This window comes from Pelobates fuscus, chromosome 2, assembly GCF_036172605.1.
Source record: "Pelobates fuscus isolate aPelFus1 chromosome 2, aPelFus1.pri, whole genome shotgun sequence".
NCBI classification, from domain to species: domain Eukaryota; kingdom Metazoa; phylum Chordata; class Amphibia; order Anura; family Pelobatidae; genus Pelobates; species Pelobates fuscus.
The window spans coordinates 295058971-295084534 of NC_086318.1; the positions used below are offsets into that span (position 1 = coordinate 295058971).

Below are 25564 nucleotides of genomic sequence, written 5' to 3' on the forward strand. Positions count from 1 at the left end.
AAGTATTTACACACACAGACACCAGCAAGATGAAGAATGCACACAAATATACCCTGGCACACCCAAGCAAGATGAACTTAAGAAATGTATAGACAGTGGTATAAGATGCTAGATGGACAAAGGATAGATCAATCCAGGCTTTGAATAGCCATCAGAAAAACTGAATAAATGCCCAATGGGTCACAATGGCCAAGGGCCAAGGCCAGCAAGGGAGATATAAGTGGGAAGAGGGGGGATTCACGTTCTCCTTCAACAGCCTGGCCACCCTAATGCTGGAGGGGAGGAGTGAGTCAGTGAATTCAGTCTGCACCTTCTGTCGATATAGACCAAGTTTTCAGCTAATTCTGCTGATTCAGAGCATTGCCACAGCAAAACTCTGATACTGTCTCTGGACAAAAAAGTAAGTCTGCACCCAATGGGGGTGCAGACAAGGTGCATTTCTAACCAGACCACAGAGATCAATAAACTTTAGTTATTTTTCTATCCCCTGTACACTACACCTATCCCACTCCCACACAAAGCCCCTATGACTCCATTTCCTACTGCCCTATCCCCTCACACATTACCGTCCCATACCTCTATCTCACCTAAAATCTGCAGACCCTATCCTCCTACATACACACACAACAGCCCCTATCGCCTCTAAATATAACGGTCACCATTTCTCACATACTGCAGCACCTACTCCCCCATACATACAGTATAGCCGAACCAGACACATTACAGAACTTATCTATACACAAAACACAAAAAAAACACAAAAGCAGCCTCTACCCCACATCCAACCACCCAAGAAGATTCCCTCCCCACACACTATTCGAAGTAGTCTCACCCCACGTGCAACAACACAAATCAACCACACAAACAGAATCCTCCTTACATGCACATCACAAATACCCCACAGATTCAACCACACAAGCAGACTCCCCTTACACACATAACATCACATGTAGTCTAAAACACACAACACTACAATCAGCCGCCCCCCACACATGCAACTTCCAAAACTATACAAATCCACAGAAAACACACACAACTCCCTCTCCCAACCTTGTCCTTCTTTTGTCAGCTTGTGTTCAACTTATTGACGATCACAGACAAGTCTCCAGCATATGCAGAACAAGCATGCCATTAATTTATACACTAAACAAACACATGGCATTTTTTCCTTTGTCTCTTCCACAGCACTCTGTACATGAGCTGCCCTGGAGGGGTATCAAAATACCATTACTGCCCTGCCCCCCTTGTGTTGCGCTGCTCTGCCTGTAAATACTCTGGGCACATTTTTGTCCCAGTCCAGTCCTTGATCAAACATACACAGAGAGAATTTGGACGAACAACAGATCAGACACACACAGAGTATTTTTCTAGATAGTGTGAGTGAGGAACATGTTATATAATAGGCCCTTTTTTGTCACCGAAATATGCTGTCTCATTGAAAACAATGCTAGCAAAAACCCTGTGTGTTACCTGTGAATGGCTTTACAATGTAAATTTAAAAAAAAAATTGGAACCATGATGTAATTAAAAGTATTTTTCCACTAGTGTTTGAATGATGTGTTTGTTTTCTTTGAGAATTCTGCCAAGAAAAGTACTGGTTTACTGTTTTTAGCTGGATTCAACCAAACAATCTATCTGAGAAGCTGTGTAGAAAATTGCTACTGACATGTTAGCAAATATGTCCAGTAGTAAATTGCATATAATGTTAACTTACATGCACAGTAAAGAAATGTGTGGTGATTGTTTTGTTGTAGAAAGCTGGTGGTGTGTATATGTGTTTTATTTTTATTTTTTATTAATATATTAAATGTATGTTTTTTTATTCTAATATATTCTATATATTTATTTCTAGTAGTTGCAAAAGAAAAACCCGAAAAGAAGGAAAAACCATTGGCCAAAGGTGAGTGATTAAATGAAAGCTAAGAAAAGCTCATTCCATTTGGCTTATTGACGAACACATTTTTAATATAATTAAAGTGAAATTTACACACACACACAAACACACCCTGGCATGCACAAGCAAGATAAACTTAAGGGATTTATAGGCAGTTAAAAATATACCACTTGGACAAAGAACAGATCAAACTGTGCTTGGTCTGACCATTGGGCAAACAAGACAGATGGCCAGAGGGCCATGATCTACATCTCGAACCAGGAGGTCTGGTGCTACTCCAGCACTGACCCAGAGAGTGGTCTCCATAGTGGGTGGGAAGATCAAAGATCCCCTTCACCGGCCTGGTCACCCTAATGCTGGATGTGAGGTGGGAGCCAAAGAAATTTGTCTGCATCTCCTGTGGGCACTGGCCAAGTTTTCTGCTCCTTCTACTCTATCAGAGCAACAGTCCACTGCTCCAGCCAGAAAATCAAGTCCGCTCTTTATGGCGGTGCAGGCAAAATGCATCTCCCCAGAGCACCAGTGATCAATAAAATGTTGTCTTTTTTCAATGCCCCATACATTGCACCCCCTATGCTCCCATACATTACAAACCCCTGTCTCCACACAACTGAGAAACTCTATCCCCCTCATCTTACAACACTTAACCCCACACCCTACAACCCCTTCTCCCCTATCCATACTCTACAACCCTTTATGTCTCCACATACAACAGCACCTAGCTCTCTATAGACTTTAGTCCTAATCCTCCCATATACTACAGCCACTATCTCCCAATACTTTACAGCCCTGTACCCTCACACATAATGCAGCCCCTGTCTCCCCATATGTCCCTATCACCTCCACACACTACAGACCCTATCTCCCCCATACATTTGAGCCCCTTGGCCTCATATACCACTGACACTATACCCCACACACATACTGCAGTCCTTCTCTCCCTATATGTTACCACCTCTATCCTCCCACATACCACAGTCCCTATTGTCTCCAAATACTCCAGTCACCATTTTCCATACACTGCAGCCCCTGTCCCCCACACATACACGGCATCCCCCACACACTAAAGTCCCTACAATGTAAATAACAAGTAACTCATTTCCTCAATTAAACATATACCAGCCAGAAAACAAATATTCTTTCTTACACTTATTTTTACTATATATTTAATTCTATTAGTTGCAAAAGAAAAAACTGAAAAGAAGGAAAAAGCTGAGAAGCCATTGGACAAAGGTGAATGATTAAGTTAAACCTAATACAGGTTTCTTCTATATTTAAACTCTAGTGATGTTTATGTCTTATTTATTCATATCATTATGCATATTTAATTCTAGTAATTGGAAAAGAAAAACCTGAAAAGAAGGAAGAAGCTGAAAAACCCTTGGCCAAAGGTGAGTGATTAAATGAAAGCTAATAAACATTATTTCATTTGACAATTTTACTTTAATAGAAGTGTTTATACACACAAAGATCAGCAAGATGAACTTTCATAGGTACAAATACACTACTTGGACAAAGAATAGGTCAAACCAGACAAACTGGGCAAATGTCCCGTGGGCCATTTGCCACAAATGCACTTCACCCTTTCCAGTCTTGTCCATAAAACAAACACAGGGCATTTTCTTTTATGGGGGTATGTGTGTGTTATTGGTAATGACATAATATGGCCTTCTATTTCCTATGAAGCTGTTCTGCCTTTAAATGCCATGGCCACATTTTTTTCTCAATCCGGCCCTGGATAAAACATACACACTACTCAGACAAAGATTAGATCACAAATATTCATTTTCTCGATAATGTGCACGAAGAACATAATCATTTTAATTTTATTTTCCACCTCATTAGTATGGAATCTCATTGCCAGTTATGCTAGAAAAAGACCCTTTGTTACCTGTAAAAGATTTTGCTATCCAAATAAAAAAAAACATACTTGATTCTATCTTCTCACACTTATATTCAAAGTCATTGTAATTGTACTCAGAATGCGAAAACTAGTATACAGGGAGCATGGACAAACTAAAAAATTAAATTCAGCATATCTAGAATTACAAATGGACCAACAAAGATGATTTTGTCATCTGATTATGTCAGCTATAGAAGAGCTTTGAAAATTAACACTTTGATATATTTTCAAACCAACCTAAGGCAACTAGCACAGATCTTACATGAGGAAAAAATTGGTGCCAAAACTGCGCTAAAAAATATCATGGAACAGCATTCTATAATGTGACTAAACTTTCTCAACTACTATTACCAACTTCATAAATTAGTTTTCATGTAAAATACACAATAAATATTTTTTTTTCAGAAAATGCATTTATTTATTTTTTATGAAAAAAAGACATTCAAGTACAGCATTAGAAGTGGGGAAAACAATTGCAAAATGTCTGGTTTAATTCACAAAATGTTTTATTTTATTTTTTTAAAATATTGAATTGATACATTATTTAGAGCAAGTCCTAACATTATTACATGCAATATTAGCATTCTGAATTCACATTTGAGACCTTTCTGATGCGATTTAAAAACAATGAGTTTTAAAATATAATCATTTATAGAAATATGTCTGTGTAATTCCAGAAATAACAAAAGAAAAAGCTGAAAAGCCTTTGGCCAAAGGTTAGTGATTAATTGGGAAAATAAAACAATAAATAATAAATTGATTTAGGTTTTAATTGAGACTTTTCAACTGTTCAGCTTGACCGAAAATATTTTCTTTTACTACCTGCCACTAATGTGTAAACACATATTGTTAATTGTTAATTGTTAATTTTGTTAATTTGTTAATTTTATTGTGACTTGTGTGCACTCTCTAGGAAAGTGCAAGCTACCCTATCAAACATTTAGTTTGTGAAAAATTAAACCTGAAATTACACACTATCACATCTGTCCCAATATAATTCCTGTACCATCACTAAGAAACCCGATCTTTACAGAGCTACAGTGATTATCTTACTCTTTATATTTACTTATCTTAATTGAACATTGCCCTAGAGCAGGGGTAGGCAATCTTATAGTAGTACTGTGCCAAAACAAGATCTTGAACACCTGCAACGTGCCGGTTCTATATATTTTTTTTTTTTAAAGAGTTGTGTATGTTGCTGTATTCTGCTTGTGTTCTTTATGGGTGCCACAGTTGCTTTGCAGTGTTGTATTTGTGTGCATGTGGGCTGTTATTTTGTTTATGTTCGGGAATAGTTTGTGGTATTGTGTGTCTGGATGATATGTCACATTGTGTATATGTGTGGGGTTGTTGTGGTCTTGTGCGCGTGCAGATTATCAGTAGTATTGGGTTTGTGGGCACTGTACGTGTGTGTTTGTATTATTTGTATGAGGGGGAGGCTTAATCTGTGTATATCTAGCATGTGTTTGGCACCCCTGGAGTTCAGTGGAATCCAGTTTGGTCAGGTATCGGCTAAGAGCAGAAGCTGCGATAGCTGCTGCGGGCTTCTATACTTCAGTGCAGATTTTCATTCACAATTGCTAGGAGGAAGTGAAAGATCTCTTCCTCTAAGTTCTGCATTGCATATATTGAGAATTGTCCCTCACCACCTGCAATCACCGCTTGGTTTGCACTAGCAGTTATGAATTCCCACTAGGACTTCTGATAGGCCAAAGCCTGTTTGGCTCTGGCAGCCTTGAGTGCAGTGCAAAGGCACCTCGAGTGCTAATCATGGCACATGTGCCATCGGTTGCTGACCCCTGCCCTAGAGGATGGTGAAAATTTTTGGTCTTTGTGACTTAATTTGATTTGGATTTTAAACATTTATGGTTAGGAAGAATTTATCGGGTAAAAGTTATGCTCAGGATTAAGAAAATTCCGTTAAGTAATTGATTCACTCAAATTTGGCTGAATTTCAATTTGAGCTAAACCAAATCTCTAAATATATATATTTAGAGACCTTGTACTCCAACTTATTACAAATTGCTTATTACATTCCATAGATTGTAACAAAGTACCACCACTCTGGGATATTAGAACACTTCTTCTTTATTCTGTATTAGAATCCATAGCCTATATTAGGCATCCCAACAAACCCAATTTAAATGAAACAATCAATATTTTGGGTCCTATCCCTTGTCCTAGTTTCCTTCTCCTTTCTCCAAAAAGTGTGGTGTGAGTGCATCATTAGATGAGCTGACACTGTACCCCAGGGCATTAGAGCACTCCTTGTATAGACAGCCCTCACTGTGTGACTTGCAGACACAGCCTGGAGTGCAAATAAACCAGGCTGTCCTGCCTATTTCTTAATGAGACCTTTTTCCTTTGGGCAGCACCATTGACTAGATGAGAAACACTGGAACACTTCCTCTTAGTTTGCTCACTTTATGGAATGCTGATGCTGGAGGGCATGCAAATATAATAGATCCATCTGTAAAAATGAGTTTATTATTTTGTACAAAAGTGAGATAAATCTTTAGCAATTGTAGCACACTTAACAAAGAGTGGCACACAGTAACCAGGAGTACATTGTACTCTTCATCTTTTCATACAATCCACAGTGGAATGTTTAAAAAAGAGAAGAGTCTAATATTTCCTTGCTTTTGTGTGTAGTCCACGACAGAAAACCCTTCTTAAGTTTTTTTGCTCTACTTCAGTTCACTGGCAAAAAATTCCTACATGTCAAGAAAATGCATTGACAATTCACATAAATGGTATTCTTCAATACTCAAAGTAAAGACAGTAGTAATGTGAAATCTACCTTGGCCCTAGTGGTGACCCTGCAGAAACTAAAATGCATATCCAGTGGGTGCTCTATTGTCAATTATAGTGCCCTGTGACATAAAATTAAGTGCTTACCACCTACGTCCTTGCTATGAAGTCCAGGGCATGTAGGCAGCTTGATAAGATTTGCCATGATTTTATACTGTTACTAACTTCTTATCACCTGTTTCGTATTGACAATTCTATTAACTGCCAATATCTTGCAGAAATGTCAGTGTTCTTCTTAGAATGTCCTTTCTAGGAGGATATATAAACAATCATATTTGTAAATGGTGAATGAAAATAAAACCATGCAGCATTTATTTATAATTAGATTTTTGTGATTTGTTATCATACATAAATGCCATATATAAATTCATTTTAGCAGATTCCCCTTTAACAATTTGAATTCACTATATTTTATATGTTACAAAACACATTTTTATAAATATATAATTCCAGAAAAACCTGAACACAAGGAGAAAGCTGAGAAGCCTTTGGCCCAAGGTAAGTGGTTAATTATTTACATAAAAACAATGCTTGGAATAGCTTCAAGTTCTTCTGTTGAGAGTCTGTGCTTCTGTTAGCTCTCCTGATCTAAGCCCTGCCATGCAGGACTAGTTCATTGGCTGAGTTTTAGAACATTAGCTGATCAGTTTTAACGAGTGGCATTGGCAGAAGGGGCTGTCTCGTGCTAGAGTCAGCCTCCAACAAGCCCTGGGTTTAAATTTTGCAATTCATTTCTCTTAGTCCCGAGTTACTTGGTCTGTTTCTGTCCAGATCAGGGAACTCGGGACTAACAGTTATAAATGACAAAATACGGCAATATGGCACCATGCCCTTTCTCTCCCACTACTACATAGCATGACCAAGTAGCAGAAACAGGGCCCAGACCATCAGCATGGTTCTCATGAACAAAAATTGTTCAGAGTAACTGCCATAGGTTACCACGATTTTGCTCTGAACACCAATGCTCGTTAGAGCAGATACACTTGGCCAGAGGTGGCTCTAGACTTTATGAGACCTCACGCAAAACTCAAACATGAGACCCCACTAACAACCAAAGTGAAAAAAAAAATAGGGTTGCATTTTTTGTGTAAGGTTAGCCTTTTCATTCATTGTTCATTGTTCAGTAACAGTTAGCCTTTTCATTCATTGTTCAGAAGCCTGCATGTACGGCTTCCTGTGCCCCTGCATGGTGAGCTCTCTGGCTGTAGTTGTAGCATAATATGCAAACAAAATTAATTTGCAATAAAATAATTTAATTTGCAAGTATGCCAATCGTTTATACACAATTGTGGGGTTGCATAGCCTGGCAGTCATGTATACATAATTACTGGTGTAAAGGGATTATTTTTACCAAATTATAAACTGTGTATGATGTATGTCTTCAGCTTGTGACTGTGACAGGGTGAGTGGTATGGAGAGTGTGACAGAATGAAGGAGGTAAATAGGACAGGGTGGGGGGGAGGGGTAGTGAGAGAGAATGAGTGAGGGCGAGTATGACATGGTTCGATGAGGGAGTGTAACAGGGCGAGTGGAGGTAAGTGTGTCAGGGCAATAGTGGCATGGTAGGAGGGACGAATGTGACAGGATTGGAGTGGTTAATGTAAAAGGACAAGTGTGGCATAGTTGGGTGGTGAGTATCACAGGGTTGGTGTGAAGGGTGAATGTGCCATGGTTTGAGGAGGGAGTGTGACAGGATTAAGAGGGGTTAATGTGATAGGGTGAGTGTGTCAGAGTGTAACAGGATTAAAGGCATTAATGTGACAGGATAAGTGTGGCAGGGGTGGGGGGAGTGTGACAGAGTGAGAGAAGGTGAGTGTGACAGAATTAGGGGGGTAATTTGACAGGGTGAGTATGGCAGAGCGAGGGCAGGTGAAAGTGTGACAGGATTAGGAGTGGTTAATGTGAGTGTGGATGCATGAAGGGGCTGAAAGTGTGGGGGGGATGATATTGTGTGAGTGGCGACAATGTGTGAGGATGTGACAATGTGTGAGGAAACTGACTGTATGTGCAAGTATGAGGACACTACATTGTGGGGGTGACTGTGTGTGAGAGGAAGTGTGACAGTCTGTGTGAGGAGGGTGATCCTTTGTATGTGGGGGGGAAGGGGTGACCCTGTGAGGAACAGTGGGTGACACTGTGTGGGATGGGGGTGATTGTGTGAGGGAGGGGAGTAGTAGTGTGAGGGAGGTGGGTGGTAGTGTGAGGGAAGGGAGTGGTAGTGTAAGGGAGGTGGGTGTTAGTGTGTGGGAGGGAGATTTACTGTGAGGGAGGGGGTAATACTGTGTGGGAGAGAGAAATACTGTGACGAAGGGGGTATTACTGTGAGGGAGATACTGAGGGTGTAATATTGTGAGGGGCATACTGGGAGGGAGGGGGTGATAGTGTGAGTGAAGGGATACTGGGAGAGGTGCTAGTGTGAGGGAAGGAAACATTGGGAGGGAGGGGGTGATAGTGTGAAAAGGTGGGATACTGGGAGGGAAGGGGGTGATAGTGTGCACAGAGCCGCACCGGCCCGCACGCTGAGGAGGCTCCCCGGGTGGCTCATGCACTAAGGGCCACCCGGGGAGCATGTGTGAGCAGGGGCCCGGTCTGGCGCTGTGACGCTTAAACAGCGCGACCAGGCCCCTTCCTGTACCGGCTGGGAGGAAGTGACGTCACTTCCTCCCGACGGAGAGCACAGCCGCGCGGGAGGAGAATGGCAGGGAGGGGAGTTCCAGAGGAGAACTCCCATCTGCCTCAGCCTGCCACTGTACCCCAGGGAAACCACCCTCCAGGAAAAGGTAAGAACCTGGAGGGTGGCTAAATGTATGCTTGTGTGTCAGTATGTCTGTCTGTGTATGTATGTATGTGTGTGTGTGTGTGTGTGTATGTCAGTAGGCCTGTGTGTGTCAGTATGTCTGTCTATGTGTATGTCAGTAGACCTGTGTGTGTCAATACTTCTGTCAGTGTATGTGTCTGTGTGTCAGTATATCTGTCAGTGTATGTGTCTGTGTGTGTATGTATGTCTGTGTGTGTGTGTCAATACTTCTGTCAGTGTATGTGTCTGTGTGTCAGTATATCTGTCAGTGTATGTGTCTGTGTGTGTCAATACGTCTGTCAGTGTATGTGTCTGTGTGTGTCAGTATATCTGTCAGTGTATGTGTTTGTGTGTGTGTGTCAGTATATCTGTCAGTGTATGTGTCTGTGTGTATGTATGTCTGTGTGTGTCAATACGTCTGTCAGTGTATGTCTGTGTGTCAGTATATCTGTCAGTGTATGTGTCTGTGTGTGTGTGTATGTCTGTGTGTGTGTGTCAATACGTCTGTCAGTGTATGTGTCTGTGTGTGTCAGTATATCTGTCAGTGTATGTGTCTGTGTGTGTATGTATGTCTGTGTGTGTGTGTGTCAATACGTCTGTTGGTGTATGTGTCTGTGTGTGTCAGTATATCTGTCAGTGTATGTGTCTGTGTGTGTATGTATGTCTGTGTGTGTGTGTCAATACTTCTGTCAGTGTATGTGTCTGTGTGTCAGTATATCTGTCAGTGTATGTGTCTGTGTGTGTCAATACGTCTGTCAGTGTATGTGCCTGTGTGTGTCAGTATATCTGTCAGTGTATGTGTTTGTGTGTGTGTCAGTATATCTGTCAGTGTATGTGTCTGTGTGTATGTATGTCTGTGTGTGTCAATACGTCTGTCAGTGTATGTCTGTGTGTCAGTATATCTGTCAGTGTATGTGTCTGTGTGTGTATGTCTGTGTGTGTGTGTCAATACGTCTGTCAGTGTATGTGTCTGTGTGTGTCAGTATATCTGTCAGTGTATGTGTCTGTGTGTGTATGTATGTCTGTGTGTGTGTGTGTCAATACGTCTGTTGGTGTATGTGTCTGTGTGTGTCAGTATATCTGTCAGTGTATGTGCCTGTGTGTATGTATGTATGTCTGTGTGTGTGTCAGTATGTCTGCCAGTATATATTTGTGTGTCAGTGTATGTGTGTGTCAGTATGTATCTTGGAATGTTTTAATGTCTGTCTGTGTGTATGTGCCAGTACGTCTTTCTATGTGTATGTCAGTATGCCTGTGTGTGTGTCAATACGTCTGTCAGTGTATGTGCCTGTGTGTGTCAGTATATCTGTCAGTATGTCTGCCAGTGTATGTGTCTGTCTGTGTATGTATGTCTGCCAGTATATATTTGTGTGTCAGTGTGTATCTGTGAATGTTTTAATGTCTGTCTGTGTCTGTATGTGCCAGTACGTCTGTCAGTGTGATTGCGCATTGGGCGTAATTGGGGGGAGGGATAGGAGGGGCAGGGCCCAGGGGGCCCAAGAAAATGCATTGCCCAGGGTCCTAATCATATTATAGACGGCCCTGTTTCCAAACCACTTTTTAGCGTTGCTCATGTTCTGACTCATGCCTATCAATCTTGGAGGCTGTGATGTCAGATAGGACCTTACATGTTGCAGAGAGGCAGGTGACTGGTCGGTAGGTAGATGGTGTTGTTCCCTTCTGAGGGTCCTTCATGAACAGTATTGTTCTGCCTTGTGTGATGCTTCTTTCTCCTTGATGTTCTTCCAATACTGTTCAGCCTCTGCTTTGGGTCGGTCTTGGGTGGAAATGTTGTGGTTACCCTGCTGTTGCTGTTCTTTGGTAAACAGGGCATTTATGCTCTTAGGCTCTGCTTCTCAGTCTGGTTGCCAATCCTGTCACCCTCTGCTTACCTGTTTCCATTGCCTATGGTATGGGCACATTCTTGTATTTCTTCAGTAACCAGAATACATCCTTGATCTTTCCACATCTTGATCCAGCTTACTAACTTTCTTATGTGTTGCCTTTATCTTGGTTTCCAGTCTTAGTGGGTATTTTTCTCCTTCAGCCTGATCTTGTAGTCATGCAGTTAAAGGATTGCTAATTATTTGGCATATATGAGCTTATTGGTCTCTGTGATGGTGTTGGTTGGAGTTGTGTAGACTTGCTGCTACTGATACTGTCTAGTGGCCGTTTTCCAATAATCTTTGGTAATCTTATTCAGTGATAAATGACTGCTACCTTTTTTTTCTATGGTCATCATTTTTTATGTTGTTATACTATGGATCAGATTTGTTTTTCAATTCATTTGACTTTTTTGAATAAACTTGTAAAGTTATTCAAAAATATACAATTATTAAATCAAGTCTGTTCCCATCTATTGTTCATCTACATAATTATACATGTTTAATTCCAACAGAAAAAATAATTACAACAGAAAAAGATGAAAAGGAGGAAGCTGAGAAGCCAGAGGCCAAAGGTTAGTGGTTGATGTATAGCAAAACCCCATTGACCTGTAAGTTAAACTGGAATATTTTTATATAATCACTACTTTAAAAATAGTAGAACTCCACTACATTTTATAGTTGATGTGCCATTATTATTAAGGATCACAAAAATACCTTTCATGTCAATTTAGTTTTCAATTTTTTTTTATTGTGACAAATTGTGTTTAAATAGACAATTATTAGGGAGGCATCAAACAACCCATGCACATTTTTTAACAATGTTTTTGCTTTAAAATTGTGAAACATATTGATCAAGCGATAATAGAATGTTATGAAAGAAAATAAGGGAGGGAAAAGTGATGTCATACAAGTAATAATTAGCAGAGTAGGAGTGGTGACAGCATGGAAAATGATATGGAGGAAAGGAAGAAAATCGAAAAGGAGTGAGAAAGAAAAAGAAAAGAAAAACTGAAACAGTTGTACTGCACATATCATCGCAATAGATAAAGGTCACTCTCTCCCTATTGTGAGAGCCATCCCAGCAGCATTTAGTCAGAAATCAGGAACACTATTGGCTCATGAACAGAGGGCCTCAGAGTTCAAATAGAAAGAGATCAGGAACTCTTTTGAATAGAATCACATGTTTGTATAGATAGTATAGAGCAGGGGTAGGCAACCTTCGGCACTCCAGATGTTGTGGACTACATCCCCCATAAGGCTCTTACACCCATAATGCTGGCAAAGCAGCATGGGAGGTGTAGTCCAAAACATCTGCAGTGCCGAAGGTTGCCTATGCCTGGTATAGAGTATCAATCCTAACTCAGTCAAAAAAAACGTAGATAAGTGGACTTGTTTCAAATATAAAGGAATTAGTCAATTGTAAACATTGAGAACTGAGGATTATAGTTTGTTTTTAACTATTGATGAGTACAGGTGTCTAGAATTGGAGCTGAGTAAAAGGTCCACAGGCGTGGGGAAGATCTAATTTGGAACTATGCAAAACTTAAAAAAAGCACTATCCTGGGCTGCTCTCCCAATGTGTGAGGTATAGTACCTTTCACTTAACCACCATAGACAAAAGGAAGGTTGATATGTTATAACAACATCAATATTATATGAAAAGGGAATAGGGTGTCTCATTTATTATACAACTCTAAGAAACCCTTATTTTTCATATGATTGCAAACTAAATCTCAGTTAAGTTAGGGCTGATCACATTATCTGTTCCAGATGAGCAGTCATTATTTGCTCCAGATGAGCAATTTAACATTCCATATTGATTGCATTACCTTTGTTAAAGGCTTATTCAGAGCTGATAAATATTGGTTCGAATATTGAAATCAAACCTATATTTTGCATTTAATAGGTCAGCTTTGGTGATTAAATTTCATTTATGGGGCACCTAATCCCTGATACGTTGCCTCATTGATTTTAGCACCTATTTGTCTACTGGCAGCATAAGTAGGACAATGATCTGTCCTCCCCACCTTTATAAATTTACAGCCCCTACCTGATGCCCTCTGTATTTTATTACCAACTAAAATCAAGTTTTAATTACAGTAAGGAGTCACTGGCTAGTCATATATAATGGACTTGCTCTCACATGTCTTTGGGGGCATAAGAGAAGTTTGTTTTACAATCCTTTACAATAATGTTGGAGTCATTTTGACCCTCATAGGCTTTATAAAAGGCACAAGCTCTGTGCAAAAATCGCCTTAGTCAACGACTAAAATACTATCCTGACTACTTCACCTGACTTAACTGATACCTGGAAAAGTTGATAAGCTCTTTGGAGAAACTCTGCCCTGTTTGCCTTGATTGTGACCTGACCCAATTGCTAGGAGGCCTTGTGGTGGGTGAGCCAGGAGCTGTGGCCGACCTCTCTGGTGAAATCCTGTGGGCTGATCAGTAGCTGAGTCCCATATCCTCCCCCCTCGGACCAGCAGGGGGTTATCCCGGTCCATGCTGCCAAAACACCTGATACATGTGTGTCACTTACAAGTGCCAACTCCTGCACACAGCGCATCGAGTGACTTCAGGATGGCAGATGTGCCTAAACACCATGTACCCACCACAACGCAACTTAACGGGGCTTTTCTGAAGCGAAGCTTGAGAAACGTGCAGCAACAGCATTACATCTGCCTTAGAGTGGAGAATGGAGGAGTGATAGCCAAGAGGTGAACAGACCTCCTTCGGGCATAGCCTTTCTTGTGGCTCCTAATACCACTTGTACAAATCCACCTAGTTGGAGGGCCAACAGGGGCTCAACCCCAAAGCATCACCTGCACAGATGCAGGACTGTCCGCCTGCAGGGCGCAAGTCCACCAGGGCCCTTTGTGTCTCCCAACAAGGGAAAGACTGGGACTCCCAGAGCCTCCAAGTCCGTGGTCGAAGATGCCAGTGCCCAATAAGTCCAACAGTGCCTCTACCTTCTCCAACTCCCTCACATTGCCAGTATCACGCTGTGTGAGGACCTCCAGCGTCGCTAAAATCCCCATTGGAAAGCATTGAAAAGCATTCTTAATGCTTTCCTATGGAGAGGTCTAATGCGCGTGCGCGGCAATGCCACGTATGCGCATTAGGTCTTCCCAGCCAGCGGGCGTGATCAGTCTACCTTGCCGGCTGACGTGATGAAGGGGAGGAGCAGCGGCGGAGGAAGAAGCAGCGACGAGGGACATTGTCGCTGCTTTTGGTAAGTGACGGAAGGGGTTTTCACCCCTTCAGCAACCGGGGATGGGAGGTGGGAGGGAGAGGGGACCTGCAGTGCCATGAAAACGGATTGTTTTCCTGGCACTGGAGAGTCCCTTTAAAAATAAAGAATAACAAATAATAGACATTTTTTTTATTATATCATTGTGTGTTTTAATTATATCACTGTGTGTTTTAATGAATTATGTAATTTCAGATTAGTTTCACTTTAATTGATTATGTGTGTATATAAATACTCATTTTCTGATGTGGTGTTAGCTTGATAAAGACCTGGGTACAGGTCGAAACGTTGCAGTGTCCAATAAACTGCTCCAAAGTTACAACCACAGTGCTATTCACAAAACCGGTGAATTTGTAAAAAGGTTCGTCCTGGAGAACTCCATAGTGAACCAGAGGAACTGTCATATCCACTAAATGGTGGTGTCCTTTCACAGACTCCAAAAAGCCCTTTTATTGGCATAAACATAGTGATGTAAAATTAGTGAGACCAGACATAGGCAAGCCACTAGGTATGCCTCATCAGTAACAGTAACCATTTCAATGCTGCAACAGAGCAGGGTAATATGATGCTCTTCCAACTGGCACTGAAAATAAAATAGGTTCTACATGCTAAGAATGTGCTTACGTACTAACATGTTATACACAAGACTATATCAGCCCTCTCACTGTGAAGAGGGGTTGCCTGGGTCCAGCTAATGACCTCTTCTTTTTCACCATTCCATGGGTAGTGGGGTAGAGGGTAAAATATATATGTATATAAAAAGGTATGCTCAGTCTCCTGAACCCTCAAGAGGTTAATTTGATAACAGGGTTAACCTATACAAAATTATGACACATAAGGGCCTAGTCTCCTGGGTTGGATAGGTCCTTACTCTTAAGTGGGATTAACCCCTTAAATGCCCCAGAAAATGACAGTTTGGGATCTCCATCAGTAATGATTGTATATCTCTGCCCACACAAATTAATAGTGAGGACTTTTAAAAAATGAGATTAAAAAAACAAGTAATTTCTTGACTGAAGATCTCTTTGTAATCTTCTTTCTTCAATGAAGAATGAACAAAATCCTCCAACCCACCTGATAAACGTAAACCTGTATTTAAAGTTTAAGCTTGATGCCTGATTCATGTAGTCAACTTATCAAAGTTTAAAGATAAATCTTGATGAGCTTAATCCCGGGGTTTAGCCTCATCCTAAATTGATCATCTCGGTCAGTTTAGTACAAGTGAATTTCACAAACTAGTGTTTAAAATGTAAAATGTAGAAAAGGCTTGTATTAAGATTAATATGTTTGTTAGATTTTATACAAAGTGGGAATGGTGCACTTAAAGGGACACTGGATAAACAGCTTAATTTTATTGAAATATAGTTTTTGGAGTCCCTTAGCACCATCCTTCCATTTAGTTATTTTAATATGTCAATGTTAAATGAGAATCATTCCCTTGGTACTGTTTGGACAACTAAAGGACTCCTGCATTAACCTGAGCTGCAACGAGTGACTGTGATTGACTGAGAGTGTCATTTGACCACTTTTTAGCCTATCACAATACCCATAAATTGGTAGGGCTGGAAGTGTAATCTGTTCCTTATCCATACATACAGTGGGGGTCTGGTTTAAAAATAGTTTAATACTGGGGGGGCAGTGCCATGGGATCCAAGATGCTATACTCAATTTTTTTTTTTGAATTTGACAATTTTTATTGTTTTTCAGGTTTTTTTTTTTAAGGGGTACAGAAGAAAAAGAGGGAGGGGAACAAGCAATATTTTACGTTTTCAACATTCTTGAGGTTCAGGGAGGGTACAGAAGAGAAAGGGGAAGGGAAGTAGGGGGGCCCTACATTTCCACCGATGTGTTGCTCTCTTACTTTTCTTCTGTATGTGCCTGTGTTTGGTAGTGGGAAAGAGGCATGTTTAGCGAGGCATTTAGTTAGAGCGATTATCCATCTCATTTCCCCATGTGTGCGTCTTTGTGTATGTTGGAATGCATGCAACTTGTGGTTTGTAAGTGTTTGCCTAGCCTCGTTGCAGTCCTTCGATGGTTATGGCATTTCATGAGTGGTTTTGCGGGTAGTGCGTTTGGCAGTTGGGGATTTGGGACCCGGGGGGGGGGGGCGGCAGTTTTGCGTGGTATCATGGTGAAGTGAGTAGGGGGGGGGGTCATGGAAGCAGTGGTTGGAGAGTTAGCGGTGGTTCAGTTGTATTGCATGAGTTACCTAGTTGGGTATGGCTCATCTTCGAGAAGTAGGTGGACAAAGCGTTCCGTGCCCCTAGACATGAGGCATATTGCAGTAATTGGTTCATATTTGCGTGTCCTATGTGGTCGGTCTATTACGGTCCCATAACTTCCAGGCTTTGGACCACTGGGGGCCGTTACTGTGTGTTTTCCTAGCCATGATTTCATAATTTTTGTTACTTTCTATAGTTGCAATGCATTGCTGGATTGTGGGGGGGGGGGTGTCCTGCTTCCATTTCCTGCTAATGCTAGTTAGTGCACCTACAATGATATGGTAGTTGAGGTAGGCATGATGTTTGTGTGGTGTGTGGGGCAGGGAGAGAAGTAAGTAAGTTGCAGGCTGAAGCGGTAACTTTGAGCCTGTGCAGTTGGTAATTAAGTTTGCTATCTGTTGCCAAAATTGTTGGATTTTTGTACAGCTCCACCATATATGTAGCATGGTGCCTCTATCAGCTTGGCATCTCCAGCATAGGTCTGACGTGGCCGGATAGCTGTGTTGTAGGCGTGTAGGGACCAGGTACCATCTGTATAAGATCTTGCGGGTCAATTCGAAGTGATTCGTGCAGAGGGTGAATTGCTTATGTGCCTTAAAAATTGTGTGCCATTGTTCTTCGGAAATTTTGTGGCCAATGTCTTTCTCCCACACTTCCATGAAGGAAGGGGGGTGCCTTTGGGATAAAGTTAGTATCGATGCGTAGATTGTAGAGATCAGTTTCTTAACTGGCTTGGTTGATGTGCAGATCTGTTCTATTTTCTGCCAGCGTGTGTCAGTTTTATCAGTTGGCTGTGGCATCGGGTGTGTGGCATGCCAAGACAACATTTGCCGATAGGAGAATAGTGCCGTGGCGGGTAGATTGTATTCGGTTTTAAGGTCTAAGAACGATTTCAGGTGGGAGTCTGCTAGCAATTGCGATAATGTTTTTATTCCGTGCCTGTTCCAGATTTTGTAATTGAAGTCTGGTATAAGGAGTCTCAGTGCTTCAAGTGGGAGGGCAGGGGAGGGCAGTGTCTTGTTCCCGAGGCGTTCCCGGTATTTGTCCCATACTGCTAAAGTGAGCTTGGTGGTGGGTAGCATGCCATCTGTTTTTGGTCTGTGTGGTTTGGGTAGCCAGGCTAGTACTGAGATGGGAAGGCTGTTTGCATAGTTAGCCTCTATTTCTGTCCACGCTAATGGTTCACGTTGGTGAGGTGCCGCCAGCAGGGGAGCTATGTGAGCCGCCTTGTAGTATCCCTGTATATCCGGTAAGCCCATCCCTCCTCTGGCAGGTGTTTTGTGCATTGTGGTTTTTGCTACTCTGGGCCTTTTGCCTTCCCATACATAGTTGTTTATGGCGTCTTGTAGATTTCGTATATAATTTTGTGGGAGTTTTAGTGGTAACGTCCTAAATAGATATTGGATTTTGGGTAGAGCCACCATCTTTACCGAGGCAATTCTACCCGCCCAAGAGATGAATTTCCCTTTCCAGCTTTGCAGAAGCGTTCTAAGTTCGCTAAGTAGTCTAGTATAGTTTGCTTTAAATAGTGAGTGTGGTGTGGGGGTAAAGTTAATGCCTAAAAATTTTACATGGTCTCGTCTCCAGTCATATGTGTAGTTGGCTTTCAGTCGTGCTAAGTCTTGGGCCGGGACATTGATACTTAAGGCCAATGTTTTAGCTACATTCAATTTATAATATGAACAGTGACTGTACTGTGTGAGAATTTTGTGGAAGTTCGGGAGGGATATGTGGGGTTGTTCTAAAGTGAGAAGGATGTCGTCAGCGAATACTGTCAGTTTGTATTCCCGTCCCTTGAGCTTAACTCCATGGATGTCCAGGTTGTCTCTTATAATCTGATTTAGGGGTTCCAGTGCCAGGATGTAAAGTAGGGGCGAGAGTGGACATCCTTGTCGAGAACCGTTAGAGATAGTGAACGGCTTGGAGATGAATCCCCCATTTACTACTCGGGCGGTTGGGGCTGAGTATATTGCTTCGACTAGTTTTAAGAATTGGGGTGGGAAGTTAAATTTCCGGAGGACCGCAAGGAGAAAGGGCCAGTGGAGCCTATCAAAAGCTTTTTCAGCATCCAAAGAGAGCAGTACAGCTGGGACCCTCCCTCCCTGCAGTCCGTGCAGCATGTTTAATATTTTACGCGTGCCATCAGCCCCCTGTCTGCCTCCCACAAATCCCACCTGGTCCCCTTTAACTAAGGTCGGTATAATGGGTGCAAGCCTGTTTGAGAATATTTTTGCAAGGAGCTTCACGTCTGTATTTAATAGGGATATTGGCCGCATATTTTGACATCTATCCGGTGGTTTCCCTGGTTTCGGGAGTGTGGCAACATGTGCCATCAGCATTTCCTGTGGCATAGTGCCAGTAGTTAGTATTTGGGTAAACATATTTTTCAGGCGAGGGGCCAGTTGTGATGCAAATTTTTTATAATATAGGTTGGTTAGGCCATCCGGGCCTGGCGATTTCCCGGGTGGGAGAGCTTGTATGGCTTCCACGAGTTCCTGAATGGTTATTTCATCTTGTACGGAGTGCACTTGACTTGGTGACAGAGTTGGTAGTTGTGCTCCTTGGAGGAACATGTCTATTTCTTTGTCATTGGGTTGATGTACCGAGGTGTCAGTTTTTAAGTTATACAGGTTTTGGTAATAGTCGGCCATTGTATCATTTATGGTTTGTTGGTTTAGTATTTTGCCTCCCGTAGTAGCTATTAAATAGGGTATTTTGGAGTTTGCTTGACGCTGTTTGAGTAGTGTTGCTAGGTATTTTCCCATTCTATTACCTTGGGTGTACGTCTTCATTTTCAATTTGTTAAGCATGTAGGCCGTTTTGTCAAGATTAAGTCGGTCGATGTGGTCGGTTATGGTTTTGATGGCATCTCTGCGTGCGTCGGTAGGGTTCATAAGGTGTGCAGTTGTTGCGTCCCGGAGTGCTTTTAGTAGGCGTAATAGTTCGCTATCGCGTTTGCGTTTCAGGTAGGACGCTCGGCTGACCAATGTCCCTCTCATTACCGCTTTATGAGCTTGCCAGAGGGTTGTAGCGGTAACTTCTTTAGTGTCATTTAAATCAAAATAATCTTGCAATTGTTGGGTGAGTTTTTGTGCAAAGGTTTGGTCGTTCAGAAGCGTGTCGTTGAGGCGCCAAGGTGGCCTGCCCCTATGTTGGTAAGTGTCCTCTAGCGCCAGTAGTACGGGCGCGTGGTCTGACCACACTATGTTGCCTATCGAGCAGTCCTGAGTTAGTTGGAGTATTGGTCCCGATGCAAGAATGTGGTCTATTCTGGAGTATGTTTTGTGGACGTGAGAATAAAATGTGTATTCCCTGGCTGTCGGGTGGAGTGTTCTCCAGAGGTCATAGAGACCATGGGTGTGTAGTAGTTTCGCAAGGGCTTTGTTATTACGTTTAAGCGTGGCATGTCTGTCTGAGGAGTCGGAGAGCGTGGAGTCTATGTGCGAGTCCATTGTGTGGTTCATATCACCGCAGATTAGGATTGGAGCGTTAGTGGCGGTTGGCAATTTTGTAAGCACTCTGTGCAGGAAGTTGTATTGATTGTCATTCGGACTGTAGAGACTGACCAGTAGGAGGGGGTTATTGTTAATCAGACAATGGAGTATTATGAATCGGCCTTGACTATCAATTGTGGTGTGAAGGGGTTCTATTGTAAGGGTTTTATGGAGAAGCAGTGAGACTCCCCTTGATTTGGAGGTATGGGTCGCGTGGAGCTGGAAGGGATATTCATTTGCCGCAAAGGTGGGGATACGGTTCGTTACGAAATGTGTTTCTTGAATGCAGACTATGTCTGCTTTATCACGTTTCAGGTCTTCCAGTAATATGCGTCTCTTGTGAGGGGTGTTGAGCCCTTTGACGTTGTGCGTGTATATTTTCATGTTGGTGGGTTGTAGAGCTTGGAGGGAGGAGTATTAAGCGGTATTCGGTGCTGTGGTTGGGCTTGTTGTCGTTGTGGGTTGGGTAGTGGAGGAGGGGGGGGGCGGTAATAACGGGTGAGCGGAGAGGAGGAAAACTAGGACTCTAAAGGTCCGGTGCGTCTGACACACCTGTGGGGGTGGGAGCTTGAGCTTCCTAACGTTGGCTGTTTGGGCTCCACTGTGGAGAACGAAAAACTATTGAACAGATCGGCATATAACATATTAAGTAACATGTAAACATTTAAACCTTACATTCCAGGTAATGCATAGCAAGTGATACAGTTAGATAATGGAATGAACTTGTGTTGAAGAGAGGCTTCATAAGGGATGCCTAAGATCATGTGTCACATTTTCCACTGCGATTTTGCCGACAATGTGCAACAACCTTGGATCGATGCTAATTAAAGAGATTATCAACCTTTAACCCCAGTTATATGGAGGTGAGTAGCGTCTGGCGCCGTTAGACTAGAGTGAGTGTTACAGTATAAGTCATTTCGTTTTTTTTTTTTGTTTTTTTTTTTTGTTTTTGTTTTTGTTTTTTTTTTTTTTCATTTGGGGGGATATCATTCCCTTGTGGAACATCTAAACAAGTGATAGTTGAACCAGGTATAGGCAGGTGTCTAAACCTGTAGCATGCGCAGTCGCCAGCATATAATTAAACATAATTAAACATGTGCAAACATTGGTTTTGCAGGGTACTTATCGTATGAGATCAAGGTAGAGTGTTCATTATAGGGGATCGCAGTAGATGTAAGACACACAGTTCTCTCAGGTCTTTAGAGGGCGACGGATCTGCCTGGCAGTAGGTTGTGGGTTTTTGTCTGTTAAGGCGGGTATTCCCCATTCTCTGAACGCTTTCAGACCGTCCTCTGGGGTGGCGAAGGATTTCGTTTCTCCGTTGCGTGTGAGAATAATCTTGGTAGGATAGCCCCATCTGTAACGAATTCCCTGTTCTTGGAGCGTTGCGGTGATTTGGTGGAAGTCTCGCCTTTTTCTGAGCGTAGCCGCGGAGAGGTCTGCCATGATGCGTACCGTGGGGTAGTCCTCGTGCGGGTCCGGCCTGCTGCGGTAGGTCTTGAGCACTATTTCCTTTATATGGAAATAATGTGCCCGGAGGAGGACGTCTCGAGGGATTGAATCTGGGAGGTACCGCGGTTTCGGCACTCGGTGTACCCTATCTACCAGGAGCATGTCTGCCGGTATGCTTGGGGCGTATGAGTGGAGAAGGCCCCTTACATAAACTTGGAGGTCATCAGGAAGTACCGTTTCTGGGACTCCCCTCAGCCGCAGGTTATTTCGTCTTGCCCTGTCCTCATAGTCTGCCATGCGTGTCTCCATCCCCTCCATTTGTTTCTGTAGGCTGTGCAGCTGCTCCGTCGTTTCCTGCTGCTGGGAGGCAAGGTTTTGGCATGTCTGCTCCACATGCGAGGTTCTGGAGGAGAGATCACGTACCTCCTGTTTGATTTGATCTGCGGTGGCTTTGAAGGTGGATATTAATTTGGTCGCCATAGCCTCCATAGCCTTTTCGAAGTAATCTTTCGTGAGGCTCTCTGGGGAGTGGGGTTCCTCCACTGTATGCTGAGCGCCGTCCGCACTGTTATATTCGGCGCCATCTTGCGCGGAGAGCCGCGTGGTTTCATGTGTCGCCGCTCCTTTCTGGCCGAAAAAATTAGATTTGTCCGCTTTCGCACCAGTCTTCTTTGTCTTGGATTGAGACATCGCATATGTTCAGGTAAGGGTAGTTTGGGGCCGATGCTGTTCCGATATGGTTAATTATTTGGAGCCCATGTGCCGGAGCAGCGATTTACACGTCCATTCTGCCCGACGGCTAGCCACGCCCCCCGCTATACTCAATTTAATGAGATGAAATGATAATAGTAACTACAGTGTCCCTTTAAAGCAAACTAATCTAGCTTGGCCAAGATTGTATCTCACAGGACACATCACAGCAAGAAGACTTTGCACTATACAATGAACATTGTATTCTTTCTGTTTCCTATACTGCTCCTATTTGTAAGTAGTAACAAACTACCTATACTAATTGTCTCTAAGATCTGGCTTCATTATGTCATTTTAGCTCCGCCTACCTGCATCTTAAAGCTGTATACCCTCAGTATGCTTGACGAAATTAAACAATCTCCTCTAATGGGAAGTGAACACAGTAAGGATTCATTTTTACAACTTAATAATGTACCTTAGCCTACAGGTTTTTAACCATAATGTTTATATTTTTTAACTAACAGCTTTTTACCTTGTATTACAACATGTGATGGAAAGTACAACAGCTATAGAACTTATAGAATGGCATAGAAGTTGTAGCATTATTTTCTTGCTTTATTAGAAGTCTGCATTACATTGCTTTATTAGAATGTGGATTTTACACCAACATATCCATTTTCAGATGCGTTCCTAAAAACTACCAACAGCGTGTACTTTTATTTTAAATGTGCATGCTATGTATTGAAATATTTGGTTTAAGCATTAGTAACTAATTTATTGCACTGTAAATGTGTTCAGTGTGGTGCAGGAATAACCCACATTATTTTTTTTAATAATAATAATTTAATAAACCACATTATTTTTTTTAATGAATAATTCACGTTATTTTTTACGTTTATAATTAACCTAATTTTGCGGAATTATCCCTCCCTCTAGAACCAATTAAATCCCTCCAAAGAGAGGAATAATATAATGGGAGGCGTATTTATGTAAATTCTGCAATAAAAAGATAAAATGGCTGCTCTTTTTGCTTATAGGTAACATGCATTGATGACAGAAATATATTGGTTATTTTAATATTTGAAAATCATACAAAACTGGGAAATTTGTGATTTGGGGACAGTTTCTCTTTCAATAACAAATGAAACAAGCATATTAACTAACTTGTGCATGCAGTTTATATTGACATAATTGCATTCCAATTATTTATTTTTTCTATTTTGTTTCATATTTTACCTTGCTCCAGTAATTATTCAAGAGATATCTGAAAAAAAGGAAAAGGAGGAAAAACCCCTGCCCCCTAAAGGTTGGCTACTTGGTTATAAAATCTTTATTTAAAATACTTTATAAATGTATTATATATTATTATTTTTATAAACCTAAATACAATATTAATCAAACTTGTATTATGATTAATTATATTAATATAAGTCATACATTATTAAGAGTGGACATATCTAAGGTTTGTAGATCCACTCTTATGTATTTTATATTTGTACGTGTAATCTAAAATTCAGGTGTTAGGGTGATGACATTGTTTCAGTGAGTGACCTTTATACAAATGCAAACTAGTGATATTCATGTTAACTATTTTTTACATTTTTACCAATTTGTATTCAAATTCATTTCTGCTGCTCTTATTTCAGACGTGGCAAAAGAATCTGAAAAGAAGGCAAAAGAAGACAAAAAACATCCACATAAAGGTCAGTTAACTAAAATGAAATGTACAATTTAAAAACACAAATTGTGAAATTATAGTTAAACTAGTTGCATCTTAAATAAAAAAAACTTGTTTGGTCATATATGTATTAATATTTCAACATATGTTTTGAGGCCCATTTGGGTCAATTATGAGTTTAATTAGTAAAAACATAGTGTGTCATATATCTATGCTATAATTTTGATCATCTAGCTATTATAGATGACTGTTTTAATTCTTCATCACTGAATACCCAAACATAACACTAACTATAGGTTCCATCAATTTCCATAATACCTCTTTGGGGTATTATTTCAACTCCAGCTTTGGTCTGGTTTTCCATTGTAATATCACTACGCCTATGCTTTATAAATTGTTAGGGAATTTTTCTTTAAGTAATTAATTATTTTTTAGTTCATTTAAAGAGTTTATGTTGATTTATATTTATTATAATTTTACAAATATGTATGTGTATCTGTATACACTGCCGCTGTTCTATACAGAACAATTTATATGCGTTATAAGCAAAACTTATCTAAATTTATTTCATTTCAGTTATTACAAAAGAAAAAGTTGAGAAAAAGGAAGTGGAGGCAAAACCTTTACTTAAAGGTTAGAATTTTATCTTTCAAGAAATGTTGTTATGATGGTATTTGTTTTGTAATCTGTTCTGTAATCTGTTCGGAGATCCATACAATAAACACAGAAGAACATTTGCGCACTCACATTTCCTCCAATTAAGGAGAAAATATAGGTGTGCAATGTTCAGTATCTTTGTAGTAGGTACTACTAACACAGTGATAACGGGATTAGGTTAACTATGTAATCTGTGGATAACTGAACTTGATTGATGTTTCTAATAAACTTGCATCTATTGAATAACATCAATTGGAACACTCACATTAGACCATACATTCCAATATTTGAAATGGACAAAGGGTGAGATTTTAGTTTTAGGGGAGTGGTGGCGTGGCCAGTGACATGGCTATCCTGAGAAATTGTAGGTGACTGAATGATGTCTTTATTGAAAATGTAATTTAAAAATATAACATTGTATCTTATTTTCATAGGCTAATATCTAAACAAATTTATTGATGTTTAAAGCACATTGCTGTAGGTATTATTGCTCTGAAACTCTTGTGTAAACTCCACAAACAGAGCTCCTTGAAAAAAACATCATTATGATAGAAAGAGGGACAGACTGACTATAGTTCAAAATAGGGACTGTACCTCCTAAATAGGACACGTGGAAGGTATGGTCCAGACTCATTAGATAGTTAAATAGGAAAACTGGGTTCTATAGGTATATTTGATCATATGTACCAAACGTAACACTGGAAGTTGTAACATGAATCTAGTCTTGATTCTTCCTTATGATGCACTCATTGTACACGTGTCACCTCTTTAAATGTGTCAGTCTAATTAGGGGTCTGTGTCTACATGTACCTGAAATATTTTCCATAAAG

The 25564-nt window shown here is 41.1% G+C and overlaps 1 protein-coding gene across 1 annotated transcript in view; it reads left to right on the plus strand.

The window, feature by feature from the left end:
• TRDN (triadin) overlaps positions 1-25564 on the plus strand; it is a 781460-nt gene that overhangs the window by 149944 nt on the left and 605952 nt on the right. The window contains exons 16-25 of the mRNA XM_063441781.1: positions 1853-1900; positions 3074-3127; positions 3229-3285; positions 4475-4513; positions 7062-7106; positions 11804-11863; positions 22758-22841; positions 23646-23705; positions 24046-24102; positions 24654-24710. Of these exons, the coding sequence (XP_063297851.1) occupies positions 1853-1900; positions 3074-3127; positions 3229-3285; positions 4475-4513; positions 7062-7106; positions 11804-11863; positions 22758-22841; positions 23646-23705; positions 24046-24102; positions 24654-24710 (561 nt within the window). The remainder of the gene's footprint in view (positions 1-1852; positions 1901-3073; positions 3128-3228; positions 3286-4474; positions 4514-7061; positions 7107-11803; positions 11864-22757; positions 22842-23645; positions 23706-24045; positions 24103-24653; positions 24711-25564) is intronic.